Source organism: Mytilus californianus, unplaced genomic scaffold (genome assembly GCF_021869535.1).
Source record: "Mytilus californianus isolate M0D057914Y unplaced genomic scaffold, xbMytCali1.0.p SCAF_12, whole genome shotgun sequence".
Lineage (NCBI taxonomy): Eukaryota > Metazoa > Mollusca > Bivalvia > Mytilida > Mytilidae > Mytilus > Mytilus californianus.
Window position 1 is genome coordinate 45,443,360 of NW_026262604.1, and position 18,116 is coordinate 45,461,475.

The following is an 18,116-nucleotide window of genomic DNA, read 5'->3' on the forward strand; positions in this document are numbered from 1 at the left end:
TTTTTAGACATACTTATGCACAATTCGGGAATGGTATATTTTGTCATGACCGTATCGTTCTATTTATTTCAGTCAATTGAATATGGAAAAACAATTTATGAAAGAGTTTTATAATGGTAAAACTATTGATATTGTAATGTTATATAATGAAATTGTACTCATTATAAAATAAAAGTTAAAAAAAAAAAAAAACGAAAAGTATAGTATTGTTTATAATATTTATTTTATTATAATTTCAGATTCTCGTATATTTCCTCATTATGGCAATTTAATTGAGTATTTGTATGACCACCAATCTCAATATTGTCATAAACACCACTGTGTGTGCCACTAGAACGTCCACTGCGTCCATAATCGTTAGGTTGGCTTGTAACTCGTGAATCACCAATACTTTTGTTTTTACTGAAACATGATCAATGACATATGTTCAAGAAAGACATTTTGTTTTAACTTAATGCCGCTAAAAAAACTCGATCAATCTTAGAATTTGATATTTTGAAGAAATAAGCCAAATAAATATAAAAGAAAATATCGCTTTAATAATTTCATGCGCCCGACACGTTTTTCCTGGATTTGCCTTCATCAGGAATGATATAACCAAACCATTTGAAAACCAGTGATGTATGAAAAACTGAATACGTAAGGACCAAATGACCAACATATGAAAAGAAAATGAAACGATTGTTCTATAGACACATCAAAATGACAAGTAAAACTGCATGAACTCTAAAGGAAGCGAGACCAAGTGCGTCAACAGGGTAAGCGTAATTATGTTTAACTAAACTGTACTAGATAATATTTCCTACATACTTTCTTTTATTGTCGTCTAATATAGATTAAATTGTATGTTTTTTTTTCAAATTATTCATTTAAGTCATGTTGAATATCCATGATGTATGTTTTCACAATTTTAGCTGCTGTATCCAAAATATTGTCACGTTTGTTATGGGTGGTCACACAATTTTGTTAATATAACAGAACTATAAACAGTAGTCATGCCAGTTGGTCGTTTGGCCATCTTCAAAACCTGGCTAAACCCACAATTTTGTTCGGGAAATGTCTGTATCAAGTCAGGAATCTGCCAGTAGATATCCACTCCTTCCGTTAGTTGATAGAGTCGAGCGTTCGGCTTAGTCAGTTTTTAAGGACTTTTTGATATTACAATTGTTATATATGTCCAGATGATTCATATACCACCAGTTTCCAAAACAAACTTGTTTTAGCTGATAATCATGATAATACGGCATGCGGTTTACTCATTGCCTAATAGCGTATAGGAACTATAGTTGCTTGCATCCACGTCATTTTAACTTTGTCTAATCGTGGATCATACCATATCTCCTTGTTACAAAAAAGAATAAATGATACACAATTTACGAAAATGATATATAATACATATAGGAGTAATCACATACGGTTTGGACGATACTCAAGTGTAACTGTAATATATAAAAACGTCGAATAATATGTTTTTATGCACAATGCAGTCACGAAAGAAAGATTACATTTTCTTCTTTGCTTCTTTGTTCCCGCTTTGCCAAACAATTAACTATTTATACTAAAACAAAACGAATTTTTGTATGTTATGTCAGAGCAAAGTATAAGATCTAATTGTAATGAGATCGTATGTCAAACGTCTGCCATTGCAATTGTACATGCATTTTACCCTTGAAAATTCTTAATGATATGCTAAAATGAAGGAACATAAATTGTAAATTGAAAATCTTGTGTTGATTTTTATTGACATCTTTGAATTTATGTATCGTAGGGTTTCTGTTGTCATAAACACAACATCTCAATTCATTGTTATGTCGGGAGATGATCACAATGATAACAAAATACTATTTCCAAAGATCACTTATACATCTGGTCAGGAGTTTCATTTCACAAATATATGTCATAAACCGATTTTTCAAGGGGATCTGTAGTGTGTTGTTTTAGCCAATGAACCTTTTTGAAAATTTTAAATCAATAGAATTATGTTTTAAGTAAGATAAAATATGTGTAAACAGTAAGTACAGTTAATACATCGAAAACTTACCCCGCATTTCTTTTTGATTTTGCTAAGAAATAAAGATAACATACAGCGTGAATTAAAATAAAGTAATAAGACATTATGAAATATCTATATACCAACGAAATACTTGTATACATCGCAACAAACACATATTTTGTTACTTTTGTATTGATCAATAATTATCATATTGCTTATATTTATTTTGTTTAATTGAATAAAATAAAATATAAAAAAAGAAAATACTGTAGCAATACTTCAATTACACTGCGTACCGTTATATTGTGACAATAGTGCACTCCTGGTTTTCCAAAGTTACCACTACCGCAATCGAGGTTCGCACAGAGAACTGTGTCAAAGTTCATCAACGCTTTTCAACCTTAACTATTAAGGAATGTTATGTCTCTACTAAGTTAAGGAAAGCACTGATTCATTTCAGGCGCATCAAGAGCTAATCGACCATTTCCACGATATCCGAAATAAAACCCTTGTTTAAAGAAATGATATTGATTTTTCAGGTTATAGAGCAAAATATAAGTATAGTTTGTCTTTCAAATTTACCAATGCATCAGCCAGGGTTCGAAATTTGAACATCTTGCACAATACATCCCGCTCTACCAAAAGCTAAAAAGTACTGCGAAAGTTTCTCTGTGGGGTAAAAAGAACTCAGTAGTTCAATTTTATTCAATCCATTCTTATTTTCATCCTTCACCATGATTAACAAAAAGAGTACAATAAGAAAATAAAAAAGCAGTATTAATTAAGGGGGTCTTATTCACCGCATATGATGATGCTGATAATAATAATAATAATAATAACAATAATAATAATAATAATAATAATAACAATAATAAGAATAATGATAATGGTAATAATAATAAAAAAATATTAATAATAATTATAATAATAATAATAATAGATATTATTTTCTTATAATTACTATTATATAAAGAAAGAGATAAAAACAAAGAATGTTTTCACAAGTAAAAAGTCAAATAAAGAAACACTTCATCTCGGCAGCCGAAGAACAGAAAAATAAAAACAAGAGTATACATTTTCTTACAGTCCAGTAATAACAGCCATGTTGCCTTTGTCAAATAAAAGTCCGATGAAAAGTTAAATCATATAAAGATATCAAAGGGGAAAAAGAGATAGTGAGTATAAAGTGTGCACACCACAAGTCATGAGTAGACACCAAATACTTTAACGGTCAATGGAATCATGATCATGTCAGTAAGACCATGGAATATATGACTTCATTAGCAGCAAATATAGTCTGTACTATATGTATCTGGCATGTATTGTCAAATTGGAGATTCATATTCCCTGCCTTTTGCAACTAAAAAATTGAAACTTAAAAAAGATATTTTCTGACCAACTTTGCACTTCTAGGAATGCCATTGGTTAAAAAGGAACACGTGGATACCCTATAGATTAGTAGGCCTACTTTATTTTAATACACGGTTAATAGGGGTCTTTTGTTTCGCTATAAAAACAACACCGCGTTGAGAAAAAATCTGAACCGTTTCGACCGGACAACAGATGATGAAATTGAAGAGGAATGATCGAAAATAAATGCAGAAAATACATTTAAAGCTAACAAGTTGTGATTGTTGGCATTTGTTTTTGTATAGTCCATGGAAGTAAATTATTGACCATGAAGACTTAATCACTTTGATAGGCCACTAGTTTAAATGCCACATGTAAAGATAGTCGGTAAGATAAATTCTTTGCACATTTTGAATTCACTGACCGTATACATATCGTATTAAGTTACTAGCACACTGTGTAAGTAATGTTACACTGTTTAAGAATTGAAAGTATCTCTTTTCTCGTTATCAATCGACTCCCTGCGGGGATAATATATGTGTCAAGGTGGAAAAGCTACTCTCTTTTTTGTGTGTAAATCCAGTTGTATAAACTGCCAATCTACAACGAAAATCTATCAAACATAGTAAGTAGATATATTTCACTATTTTTATGCCGTTAATCAATTTTAATATGTTAATTCCTTCGAAATAAAATAAGTAACATAAACTTACCAAATTGCCCTGGTTTAAATCTACGGAATGCAAAGAGACCTATGAAAATGATGATAGCTGTCACAACAATACAACCACCTGCAACACCTACCAGCAGCTCGACCGAGAACGGTTTTGATGATTCATCGTTTATCTTTCCTTGAATACCTATTAACACAAAAAGAAAAAGTATATGATACTGGTTGAATTATATATCATATACAGTTCCTTCCAAAAGTGTCCTAGTGACAACTATAAAACAGAAAGACGTAAAAGTAAGATTTCATAAAATGTCAAAGTAGATGTTGCATGTTTTTTTCCTATTTCGCATGGACTCAGTAGAAGCAACGTAATATTTTCATATTATGTTTTCTCATTAACATAGCGAAAAACGTATCATAGATACCAGGATTCAAATTGTGTACGCCAGACGTGCGTTTCGTCTACAAAAGACTCATCAGTGACGCTCGAATCAAAAGTGACTTTTCTTTTTTATTTTTGTAATAATTGACTTTTCTACTTGGTTGTTTCTCATTGAAGTTTTTCTACATGTCTTTGATTTGCATATGCTTTTAGTTTGCAATACCAGTGAGCATAGACCATCGATAACTAAAATGAATATCCAAAAGTTTCTTTACCAAGAAAAGCTTACGCAAAGGGATCAAAAGGCGTCTAAAGTTAACATTGTCTGATGAAGAATTAATATTTGTATTGATACATGATTTATAAATTGACATATTTGAAGACACTAAATTGTCCTATCACCATGATTGATACGAACCAAGTGTATAAGAATGATGCTCCCAAGCTCGTGATGTCATGGGGTTGTAAAAGAACTGATACACATATTTTATATCTTTTAGATAAAACAGCTTATAAATCATCTTTTCAATATACTTGTATTAAATAAATTACAAACAACCTACTGACAGATAGCATCAAACATGCGTTACGCATGATTCTAACTTTGAAAATTACTTGATTTTACCTGGACATATGTCCTTATTGCATATTTCAATATCAAAATTAAGTCCAATACATTCAGATCCATTGAACATTGGAGGGGGACTGTCACAATTACGGGATCTTTGTTTGAATCCATTTCCACAAGTTGTATTGCAGGACTCCCACTCCTGCCAACTTCCCCAATGTCCATGAACTGAAATAACAGAATGCTTCAATTCTAGTAAATGTTGATATGATATACTTGTGCATATTAAAATTACAGCGTTACTTTCAGTACATCAATTTTAATAATGCCGTAAGCCCAAAACTTATTGTGTGTCATTGTTTTGTATTCGCCTGATCAAGGAGCTGACCTAAAAGGCATTTTGTGATGAACATAATGTTTTCTATATACTTTTATAATAAACAAGGTATTCATGTTGCATCTTTTAGAACTTACACTATTATTGCTTTTTAAAATAAGTTTGTAAACTGATTAATGACGCAAACAGAGGGATGGGTTTGTGTGCATGTTGAAGGGATTTGCTGCCGCCTTCCCCCCTCCCCCCTCAAAGTAAAAAAAACAAATACATAATTTGGAAAATATCTCGCAAAATTAAGTTATCATGAAAGTGATAGTATGCAGCATTTGTACGTTTTATTCAGAGAAATATAACTAAAATTCTAAAATTATCTGTGTACGCTTTCATAGGTAATGTTTTGCCACATTTAAACATTTTTTTTAATGACACGTTGCACGTAGCTGACTTCATTTCATTAGTACTTTTATGCTTGATCTAAAAAAGAATTGTTTTGAGTATTTTAGATGGAAAACATATTTTGTTTCCAAGCATAGTTAGTATGAGCATGAGTTCGTTCATACGCTGAAGCAATGTTTATATAAGAAATTACTTTCACAATAAACGTTGTTACAAGGACGACTTTTTATCGGTGTTCCATTGCAATAAAGGCCTCCATTGGATGGTTGGGGTGCTTTACATTTTCGAGTCCTATCCTGAATTCCACCGTTACATGTTGCACTACAGCTATTCCAGGCAGACCATCCACTCCAGTCGCCATCGACTTAAATAACAGAAAATAATATTGTTTTACAGCAATGACGATAGACGAATATTGTATTTAAACAAATAATATGTATTTAACGAACATGATAAAAGCTTATATAAAATATTTGAATTCTACCATATCGTTTTTAGAATTACTCCCACTCTCTATATATTGGTCAATTTTAAAATTCTCATTGACCTTTATGATTTAAAGATAAACTAAAAATATGCATCCTACAGTATAAGAGAGACGTAGGATACCAAAGGGACATCTCAAACTCACAAGTCGAAAACAAGCTGATAATGCCATGGCAAAGAACGAAAACCGACCAAAGACAAAACAGTATACAAAACACAACATTGAAAACTCAAGAATAGCAACACAAACCCCACTGAAAACCAAGGATGATATCATGTTACCGGAACGGTAAGCAGATCTGGATCCACATGTGAGATCCATCTTGGATCTCCTATAATCTGAATACAATGTGTGGTGTCACTTAATCCCGTTGATTGAAACCCTTTCATTCAGGACATTCAACTAAAAACACCCTGTGATAAAGAACGCAGAAAATGAAAAAATAAATATAACATGTATAAGTCATTCCTCTTTATTTAGATACATCTGTTTCAATAAAAGCACACTGGCTTTGTTACATTAGTTTAGGATATAAAACATACATTTGATACTTAACCATTGTTAACATGAAAACTTCTCATTTCTGCAAGTAAAATGTAAATGTATGTCATATATAAATTGTAAACTAACTTATATATAGTTTAGTTGGTTTTTTTTTTTTGCGTTATTGCATTTCAAATTAACTATTGGTTTTCTCTCGATGGTCCATACTTGTTGACGTTTTAATACAAGAGAAGATCCAGATAAGACATCTTCATAACGATTTTGTGACAGGTATTTTTTCTATACTTGATTTACAAGAAAAACAAATTCTCGCGGAAGTTTCTTTAGAACAAAAAACCTAAATCATCTAAATGTGCCCTTACTAGACTGTAGTACAATTAAATAACTTATAATTATTTTTATAAATTAGAATATGAAAATAAAGGAATTGATATTTTTTAGTACATAAATCTTTGGAAAGACCTTTCAAATTCGTCGACAATGTTTGACACTCTACGAACTTCCACATAACTTTATCCAATTACGTGTTGTTATTTAATTAAATGGTCCTTTCAATAATCTGATTATGACTTGGCTGAAACTCATATAAAGCTTTCCTCTGTAATTAAAAAAGATAAATATACTAGATATACTAAGGAATTGTAATGATATGATAACAGATCTACATTTCTTTTTGACAACTTACTTTTACATTTTAGCGATAAATATTATCTGTAGTTTTTAGACAGCCATACAGGCACCAATTATTCCTCTTTAGTTGCAACTTAGGGCTGAGTTGATAAAAAGAATCACAGTTTTTAGCCAAACTCTGGTAAAATCTGTTGTAATTTCATTTTCGTGGTCAATCTTACATAACTTGTCATTACTTGGAGGACATATTTGCCTTTCATAAACAAGATAATTATAAATGATTTTTATTCTGATTTCCACAAATTACTTCAAAGGTTTACTAAATTCATAGAAAGAAAATTTGTATTCGAAAGTGTGGCTGTACCTATAGAAATTTTATTACAAACGAGAAATCATATCTTAACTATTATGTTGATGTTGTTTATAGACCCGTAATTTAGATATAATCCATGCAAACTTACTAATCCTTTGTATAATGTTATTATTCAATAAACACTGCGGTAAGACATTTGAACATTGTCTTTATCGGTTAAAACATTGATTTTGTAATATATGGAATAAAACATAGTTTTAACTTAATGTGTATTGATATACAGTTATGAACAATTAGTGTCCTACATCTTGCCGATACTTATATTTGAACATGCTCAGGGTTAGAATGGTATTCACAGACGGTTTATAACGTCTTTAGCATACACTTTGTTGGATTTGTAATGATTTATATTTTAATTCGGGACAATCTGATTAATTTATAAGTTGTAAGTGTCTTTGAGCTAGCTTTCAGTATAAGCACTTTTAAGTGTTTTGTGCCGAATTGAAGAAGCAAAGCCTTTCCGACTGATTTGTACAATTCGTTTTTATGTTGTGCTGTTGTCCCATAATTAGGGTAAGGTTTAGTGCTCACACATATGTTTTACCCAGCAACTTGATGTAAATAAACGCATCATAAATACAAAGATTACAATTCGTATATGCCAGACACGCGTTTCGTTTACCAAAGACTCGTCATTGACGCTCGAATAAAAAAAAAGTCAAAAAGGGCAAATAAAGTTCGAAGTTGAAGAGCATTTTTTCGAAAAGTTTTGCCAAATACAGCTAAGGTAATCTATTCCTGAGGTACAAAATCCTTAGTATTTCACAGTAATTAAACAGTTAACAGTTGACCATATCAATAATAACACATTTCAAAACAGAAGTGTTGACTACTAGCCTGGTGATACACTAGGGGAGGAAACCTCCACTAGCAGTGGCATCAACCCAGTGGTTGTAAATAAACTCATCATAGATACCAGGAATAAAATTTTGTACAGCAATCACGTGTATATATGTGGATGTATCAAATTAGGAACCTGTGGTTCAGATGTTGTTATTGGTTGATGCCTGTGTATTTTTTGATTTTTTGTTTATTGTTTTATCACATATTTGCAGTTTGTCTTCTTGGTTGAAATATACTGGCATGTTTAAAAGTCGACTAAGCCAAACGCTGACAAATAGTTGTTTACATTCGTCTCATTTTGTATGATTTGAATAGTTGTCTCATAGGCAATCATACGTCATCTCCTTAAGTTAATTTTACATTTTCGAAGATATTATATGGTTATATAAATGAAGTTCAATATGTTATGTTTCTTTTTTCAAATTTGTTTTTTATGTATGTATAACGGAATGACATGAAGGGTAATAAAAGGTCATTGAAACGCAGCAAACACAATGGCAAAACTAGAAATAAAAAACAAGCAAAATTACAATCAAAACAATAGTATTTAGCTGTTGTAGTCTTAATTGAACGGATGTTTCGCATGAACATCTACAAACAGTGAAATCCGCACAGCGTATAGGGGTTGTATGTAATGAATTAAAATTTCACATCCCTTCTTTACATCACAATTTCATAAGGCAAGGTCAGTTGATAACCTTCTTCTACATTTTAGTACCAATTATACGTAATACGTTAGTCATATATACCGGGGCAACTCAATACATTGCACGTCTGTGTCTGAATATTTGTTCCGTTGCAATCACTGCCTCCTGCAGACGGAATTGGACTGTTGCATCGTCTCCTTCTTGATTGATTTCCATTGCCACATGAAAAGCTACACATACCCCAAGCAGTCCATTGACCCCAGTTTCCACTTACTAAAGTACAAATGCAAGTTTAACAGCAAAAAAGCTTGTTTTAAGCATACATTAAAATGTATAGCATATACACATTTTTCGCGAATAACCTTCATCTTGTACACTCGAGATGAAAGGTAAACGGGCATTATTGGTAGACTGGGATTTATATTTATAATCAACTGGACTTCCATAAAAAACAATGCTAAAGCGTGGCGTCCGTTTCTTTATTCATCCAAGCTTCGCATAATATTCCTATTTATTTTATCGATAATTCGTTTCGGTTTCAGACAAAATTGAAACTGGTCACAAAATAATTTCAACGTGAAAAGACAGCTCATGACAATGATGTGCATGTAGATAATTCGAGTGCTTTAACTTATGTTTAATTTTAAAATGTCATTTTGTATGATATGCTGATATGATTAGTACATGTCAATTCAGAAGACACAATGCAGAAAAGTTCGAGACACGATGGACCAGTTTGTAGTTTCTACCCCGCAGTTCCGATGGAATGTGTCGCCTCTGTTCTACAATGTGTCGTCTTACAAACATTGTATAAAATAAAATTGAGAATGGAAATGGGGAATATGTCAAAGAGACAACAACCCGACCAAAGAGCAGACAACAGCCGAAGGCCACCAATGGGTCTTCAACGCAGCGCGAAAATCCCGCACCCGGAGGTGGTCCTCAGCTGGCCTCCTAAATAAAATTGTGTACTATACATTTTTAACGTGTGGAATAGCTACCTTTGATTTCTATTGGTTAGCTAGTACCTGACCAATTTGAATTTACCTTATGGTTTTGGCCTGTTATCCATTACTTGCACGAAGAGATATTTCTCCTGCAATCTAAACGGAGTGATATATGAAAAAGTGATACTTAATATTTGTTAATTTGATAGACAGGAAACGGTATTGTGACATTTCCATTGGGTATTTCTACGGTCATTGATGACTTTCAAATGTCAGAACGTTGTATATTTTCTCCCTGGCAACTAATATATGTCATTTCTTCAAAAATATACACTTTTCACATGAAAATCATGTTTTTATTTGAATTAATTACATCCTAAAGCGTTAATTTTATTTTCAATTGTCTGATGTTTGACGCCGGAATAAGACATATGACATCACATTGGTTTGTGAAGTCTAGATCACCGAAATGCAGACATTTCTGCTTAGCACAAATACAATGTTTACCATTTGAGAAATAGATTTAAAAACTCGTGTGAAATGAATGTCTTTTGATATCATCTCTCCTTATCTAATTTAAATAGAAATAACACACTCACCATAGGTTTGTTTATTATTAAATTTGAATTAAGTAACTATACTTGATATCAATCGATATCAATTCTCACTCGTTATGAAACCTATAAATATCAACTCACCGATCCTAATGATTTCCTTACTTTTCAAAAGCATATTTGTTACCATACAGATTTTGGCCAAGTTGAAATAATGAGACGGACCATGAAGCATTATAAAAGCTTTCGACCAGTTTAATTTGGTTTGTTATGTATAATCAGGTCAATATCAAACAAAATGACTAATGATATTTACCGACGTATTTTCCAAAACATTTGATACCAATATCCTGAAAATGACTACAGTCATGACTACCCCAACTTCTCCGACTGCAAGCTTCCAAGCGTGTTTTATATGAAGTGCACCTGACGTCATCCATCCATATTTTAGTATTTGATGAAGCGCCAACAGGTTTATATATCTCTATAGCATCCGTACTACAATACATGTGTGTATTTACTGTAAAATGATTAACCACAATAATGATATATATGAACGAACAGAATCAGTAGAAGAATGTCATAATCATAAAAGATTAAAACAGATTTGAATTATGTAAAATAATTTCTCATTAATGACATAGTCATCGACTCTTAACACGTAAACATTTTAATAGCAATTCTTTGAAATCATCAACCAAGCTGCGGCACGCAGTCTCAGATTATCTTATATTTTGTGTGTTGGTTGCTATCGACAAACATATAAGAAATATGTTGTCAAATATTTGCTTATGTCCCCGTTGTTATGGTTACGGATCCCCTTTTCGCTATAACTTCTATATTTTGACCTAGAAAAATAACAATTGTCAAGCAGTTGGCATGTACCCATTTCAATTTTGATGAATATGGTTTCATTTGTTCATTAAAATAAAACATTTAATAAGTTAGATAAAAGATAAACAATAATTTTAATAAAAGGGAGATAAGGTTGCAACACTATTGAAATAAGAGAATTTTCATTGTATTAAAGAAGGTACATTATAAACATTTTGCATGAACTAATTACACACTTTTGTATCCACACCAATTTACATTGAAGTAATAAATGTAAACTATCACTGTTGCGTAGTAACAATTTGTAACTAAAAATTTGGGATTCAGATCGCAAGGGTGGTTGCTTAGGAAACCTAAAAGTGATTTGTTTGTTGTTTAATAAAAGCATTTTGGATTTGTTATTAAAATATCTCACAAACTAAAAAAGATAAAGGATAAAAATTGATTGAAAAATGTTGTGCATACAATGCATTTTAGTTTTACTCAAAATTCAAAAGTTATTTATGACCTTGACCTTTGCCCTTGAGTGGTTTGTTAGATTTTGTCAGGAATGGTAACAAATAGAACAATACATTGAATTCACAAAACGTTCAGAACGACTACTGTTTTTTTATAACATGGTTAAATGGCAGAGGTCAAGGTAATGTCAATTGTTTTTAGCAACGACCCTTACTTGATATAAAAGTACCAAGCAGCCATACATATGTTGGTTCAGACTAATATGAATTGTTATATAGATCCTTATTGAAAGGTGAGGGATCAATATAGTTACCAAACACTTTAGTAGTCATTCTCATATACAACTGATATAGATGGAAAATGTCTAGCAACCATCAATGTTTTGATCCCCTGTGACAAAATTTCGAAATTTGGAAACTAAACATGTAATTCTTTCTTTCAAACAGAATTTCAATTTCCTTATAAGAAGAGAAATAATTAACCGACATTATTTTACTCATGTGTACTTTGTATTTTAGTTAATCACCAGCCACGTTGTCTCTTGTTCTGACTCAAAACACCACAGATATGTTTGTCGGTGTATTTGGTATTCATTAAACTTTAAATCAAACGAAATTATGTGGATTCTTTTTTTTTTTTTTTTTTTTTCGAGGATAATAATTTTCGTGGATTGAGCAACTCTTGCATTTTCGTGGATATTTATTTTCGTGGTTTTGCTATTGTTCGAGGTTCATCTGTATCCCAAAAATCCATGTTAGTTGGTATTAAACAAATAATAATAACAAGGGGATAAATGGTCAGTATTGTCACAGTAGTCTTAAGTAGCAATTCTCATATCGTGGAAAATGCCTAGAAACCATCGATTTTTGTAATGCTGATGACAAAATGTAATACAAATCTTTCTTATCATGATTCAAAGATCTTTCCTTTAATACGGCCTGCTTTTAAAAGCTTTATGGGCTTAAAAAAAACACTGAGCGTTCGTCATTGTCCTAATGTTGTACATAGTTTGTCTAAAATATTTCCCTTTTAAACTGCATGATCAAATGTTATTAAACTTAATAGTAATAATGCATTGCATATATTTTTTACACAGCTCATATTATGTTGCCACCTGATACAAATTATAACTGGTACAGGTAAAAATAGAACACTAAATTAAAATGACAGTTCTTGATTCAATTTACCGGTGTCATATGGTTGATAGGTGTTGATCTATCTTAAAAGTTTCAAAACAGAAATCAAATGTCAGCTTTTAGCAAATTTTGCAGTTATTTTACTTAAAAATTATTTAGATAGAAAGTCATCAAAAAGAGTTAAAATGGCATTAAAAGCTGATTTAAGCCCAATTTTGTTTTGTTAATCTGGCTACAGGGCAAATTGTGCTTTTCTCATCTCTTTCTATTCGACATCTTCGTCTGTAAACTTTTGCCAGAGTCTTGTCATTAGACGTGTTACGAAATTGTATATACTCGACGCTGAGGTGACAAGTTAGACTTTAAATGTGGGTATCGTATCAAAACACAAAAGGGTTTACAGATTTAAATTACCTATGTATCAATTGAATATTCTGTTTAAACTGTATAGTACTGATATCCACGTATATTTGTTTCTTGTAACAGACGACCCTTGAAAACTTTATTATAGACAATTTCATTACAAATATTCCTTATTGAAGAAATATTCCATAACAATTATTCTGTGAGGAAAAAAAATGATAAAAGATAAATCCCATAATATTTCTTCTTTTTGGAACACTGACAGGAGGCAAGGGTATTGCAGAAGAGATATGAAATCTAGAAGAAACGAGAGAAGGAAAGCCGAGAAAAGGAGTCATGGATGAGAGAAACAAATCCCCGCTCACCCTTATAAATTAAAGCAATATGTACTTGTTATTTTGAGTTTACCTGAGCTCAGAACTTCTTTTCCTAACTTGGGAGCTTTTCCATTTTGCACAAGGTATGTAGATACATGTGGAACTCCTTTTATGGATTTATTTTGGAAATAGTTTGCCGTTTTTTTTTTTTTTCGAAGGTTAAAATTTCGTGACACACGTTCACTTTTCCCGTCCTATAATCACAAGCTATGATATCAGAAAATGATAACTGTAATTCAAAATCAATATAATATTAAATGAACCAAGAAATGTTTAGATACCTGGTTTACAGTACGCAAATTGAATTTTACATGTTTTAATCGATTTTTTTTGGATCAATTAAACAGAAACAATCAAATATCTGTCATCAACTCCAAATTTATATTTCATAAAAAATCGTCTTGAACATGTATGAAATAGTTGCCACTGGACATTGAGCAATTATCAATCAATCATTTTCATAAAATAACTTGTTTTGAAGCTCAAAGTTAATATACATATATACAATAAGTACGTCTAAACAAGTGACAACTATACGACAGATCCATCGATTGGATCACCAGTGGAGGTGATACATGGCTGAAAACACACATTATATTCATATTTACTCTTAATATCAGCACAACAATGTTAAATCTGCAAATTTGCGGAAGCAAACTTTTGTTCTTCCCTCGCCGGGATTCTAACTCATGCTATTGGGATATCGAGACAACACCGCCTGCACTGTGTTCAGCGCTCTAGACCACTCGGCCACCTAGATTGAACTTAAAATTCAGCTTTCCGTGGCCTAGTGTTACCTTTCAGTAGAATCTAGAGTTGTAACACAGTACATGATAGATATATTAAGCATGAAGATGAAATTGATTACAAATGATCTAAATTATCTATCGTTAAGAATCGTAGGATGCAGTCACATAGATAATCATATGATAAGTACGTTTAAACAAGTGACATCTCTACGACATATACGTGAAGTTGTGATACTGTGATCCTTTTTTATATAAGAGTAAACGATTTATTTTTCTTCAAAAATTGATTATATTTCTATGGCTTATGTTTGAAAAGGAAATCCTTATTAAGAATATCTAACTCAAGTTGACAATGTTCGCTCGTCATGTCTTTCTATTAAATGAATTCAGTTAAGAAATGAGTGTTTAAAAGTCCTGAAAGTGTAGCATCCACGTTCCGACTATAGATAATGCAACCAACCATTGCCATAAAAAATGTATGCAAATTTTCATTAGGTGTACATACACGCTATTATGATATAATTTTATATAATCTGAACAAAAATCATATGTCTGAAAGGAGAAGGTCCGGTAAGGGCTAGTTTTAGCCTAAAATTCGAAGTACATCTGATGAAAAAAATTGACATTTTTCAAACACTAAAGTGTCTACTTCATTCGACTCAATTAGTTTATGCACAAGATTTGATCTGATTTGGTCATTAAAGACGCTCAAACTTAAGCTTCAATCTGAAAAATCTATTAAATATGCCATAAAACGTCACTTTTCAGATGGTTTTTGTTTGCAATGTAAGTGGCCGCATGCGTGTTCAATCCCAACTTTTATATATGTTCTGTATAATCAACAAATACAAAATGTATTTAAATATTAAGACTGAACACAAGTGCGGCCACTTCCATTTTAGACAAAATCGTCTAAAAATTAGCACAAATGCTAAAATTGTGAAGATTTCAGTAATTTTACATGAATTACTGATGCTTGTACTTGATTTATATGCAATGTATTGGCATTAACAGCCCATGTTTATGAAACTAAAGTATTCTACTTTCCAATAACTAGCTAAAAGTTTACATTTTAAATAACTTGTAAAAATGCTATATTTTGGGGCCAAAAAGGGGTCTTACCGGACCATTTCCTTTGTGTGTATTTCTTGCAATGTTCATTTTTTAAAGTAACAAGATAGAACGTATCAAAACTGGCTATTTTACGCCTCCCCTTTTTTTAGATTCCTTAAAAGTACATTTGATAATTGAAATAGACGAGGGTTTGGATTGGGTGTCTTTCATTTCTGTATTTTCAAATTTTATAGGGCATTTTTTTCTATTCTTTATACTGTTTGCCTTTTATTCTCTATTATCTATTTATAAGCACCTCATTGATCTCTATTATTTAATTTTTGGTCTTTTTTTCTGTATTCTTCATATTTTTTGTCCATTATTCTCTATTCTGTAAACCCCTATCAACACCCTCATAGACTGGTAATCTGTCGAAATCAGAATAAAATGTGCACGCATAAACAGCTTGTACATCTGCATGATTCTTTTTTAAATCAAAATGTAGAAACTAAATTTACACAGGTAACTTTCAGTTGAATGTAACATGTATTTTAAATCCAAGGTGGAGATCCTTGATTGGATTGGCAATTTCCAAAAATTTGTAACAGCAAAGTTTATTAATACAAAATCCGTATTTTCATGCCTGTACCGAAGTACAGGCTACTGGGCTGGTGATACCCTCAGGGACTGTCAGTCCACCAGCAGAGGCATCGACTTTCATAACACAAAATCTGTTTTACCAGCAGAGGCAGAGGCAAATGATCAAATGAGGACCCCTCACAAGTGGTCCTGCAAAGGTTTTTTTTGTGTCCAAGCACTGACACCGGCCGGTATATCAGGTTTAACGTCTCAGACCTATAGGTAAAAAATCAAGCGTATCATGTTAAGGAACTCTCTTTTACATACACAAATAAAACTGTATTTAATGTCATAAATCAAAAGATAGACTTGTACAGGGTTTTAACATAAGCGAACTTGCCCTTCATGGATGCATATAATTATATACATCTGGTCAGTGATTTTGATAGAGGTAAACCATGTTTCAAAAACAGAAACTAAACTTATCACCGTCTCAGACAAGGATATCAGGCCTTAATTGTTTCTGTTTAACGTATTAACATTTTATAGACTTTGGACGATTTAGAGCTTGATTTGCTTGTTATTTTATAGACTTTCGTTAGATACTACATGCTGCCCATAAGATGACTTTTGGTTGTTTTGAGTCGTTCGGTTTGTGTCATACTGACGTTTAGCCCACAGAAATGCCGGACTAGCTTATACCGATATATTATTAATCCTGTAAATAGCACACAGACAATTTTACAGTCTTTTGAAAAGTTTTGAATTGTCACATAAATCCGCGACAGGTCGATTTAATTCGTACTGACGCGAAGGGGAGGTTTGACCAGGATTACAGGCTATTTGAACTTCTATGACTTACTTAGACTAGAAGGGTGGCATTAGTGTGCATCCTTTTATTACAGAGGCCTAAAAAGTACTATTAATCATGTTAATTAAATAATTTTTAATGCATCGTAAACTTGTGACATAAATGTAGTTATCGGTAAATTTACAAATTCAATAATAATCACGAAATAATCGCGTATTTTTTAAAGTTGTAAAATCAAATTTGAATTGGACAGTGTAGCACGTGTCTTGAGGTGTAACGACACATTTAGGTTAATTGTAGTTATTTAACCAGAAAAAATGAGATATTTTATGAAAAGTGTCAAAATCAATATCATATATTAGTAAAAATATATCGTCGGTAAAACGTTCATGGACCGGTAAAGTCGATTACATACAATAAACTCCCGAGAGAATGCCCTGAAGGTGACAGCTTTCAGTTTGAAAACGGAAATTGTATTCACCAAAAAAGCAAATCAAAAGGTCTATGCATATATCGTATGATTGTCTATCCCAATTAACACTAAAACATTTTGTTAATGTTTTAAAAACATTTTGAAAAATGCTGTAAAAATATTGCAGAAAAATATCAAAATCACGTAAAAATGTATGGCGCAAAAAATATTTTCTGAACATTTTCCATGACATGTCCATGATATTTTTTAATTATCATTGACACGTTACTGAATTTTGTCGACAATGTTTGTAAAATGTTTTATAAATGTTTTAAATATGTTTGTTTATAAAATATTCTTGAAACATTTTTCAAACATAAAAAAAAATATTTTTGCAGGATAAAATGTTGTGAAAATGTTCAAAAACAGTTAGCAAAATGTTTTAATAATGTTCATATTCTCAAAACATTATTTGAATATTATATGAATATCATTATAAAAATGTTTTCTACTCTCATCTTTCAAATGTTTTATATATTATTCAGAAAACACTTTTATCATGTTTTCAAACAGACGCAGATTATTTTTTTTTTTGGGGGGGGGGGGGGGGGGGGCGTCCTGGGTCCCCCTTATGGATCTACATTTATGATTAATCTAAT

The 18,116-nt window shown here is 31.7% G+C and overlaps 1 protein-coding gene across 1 annotated transcript in view; it reads right to left on the bottom strand.

Annotated features, from left to right (window-relative positions):
- Window positions 1-227: 227 nt before the first annotated feature.
- LOC127721876 (neurotrypsin-like) overlaps window positions 228-18,116 on the bottom strand; it is a 33,147-nt gene continuing 15,258 nt past the window's right edge. The window contains exons 8-14 of the mRNA XM_052228696.1: window positions 11,001-11,182; window positions 9,286-9,456; window positions 5,893-6,063; window positions 5,024-5,194; window positions 4,057-4,203; window positions 2,042-2,063; window positions 228-402 (exon numbers count right to left, since the gene is read on the bottom strand). Coding sequence (XP_052084656.1) covers window positions 228-402; window positions 2,042-2,063; window positions 4,057-4,203; window positions 5,024-5,194; window positions 5,893-6,063; window positions 9,286-9,456; window positions 11,001-11,182 — 1,039 coding nt within the window. The remainder of the gene's footprint in view (window positions 403-2,041; window positions 2,064-4,056; window positions 4,204-5,023; window positions 5,195-5,892; window positions 6,064-9,285; window positions 9,457-11,000; window positions 11,183-18,116) is intronic.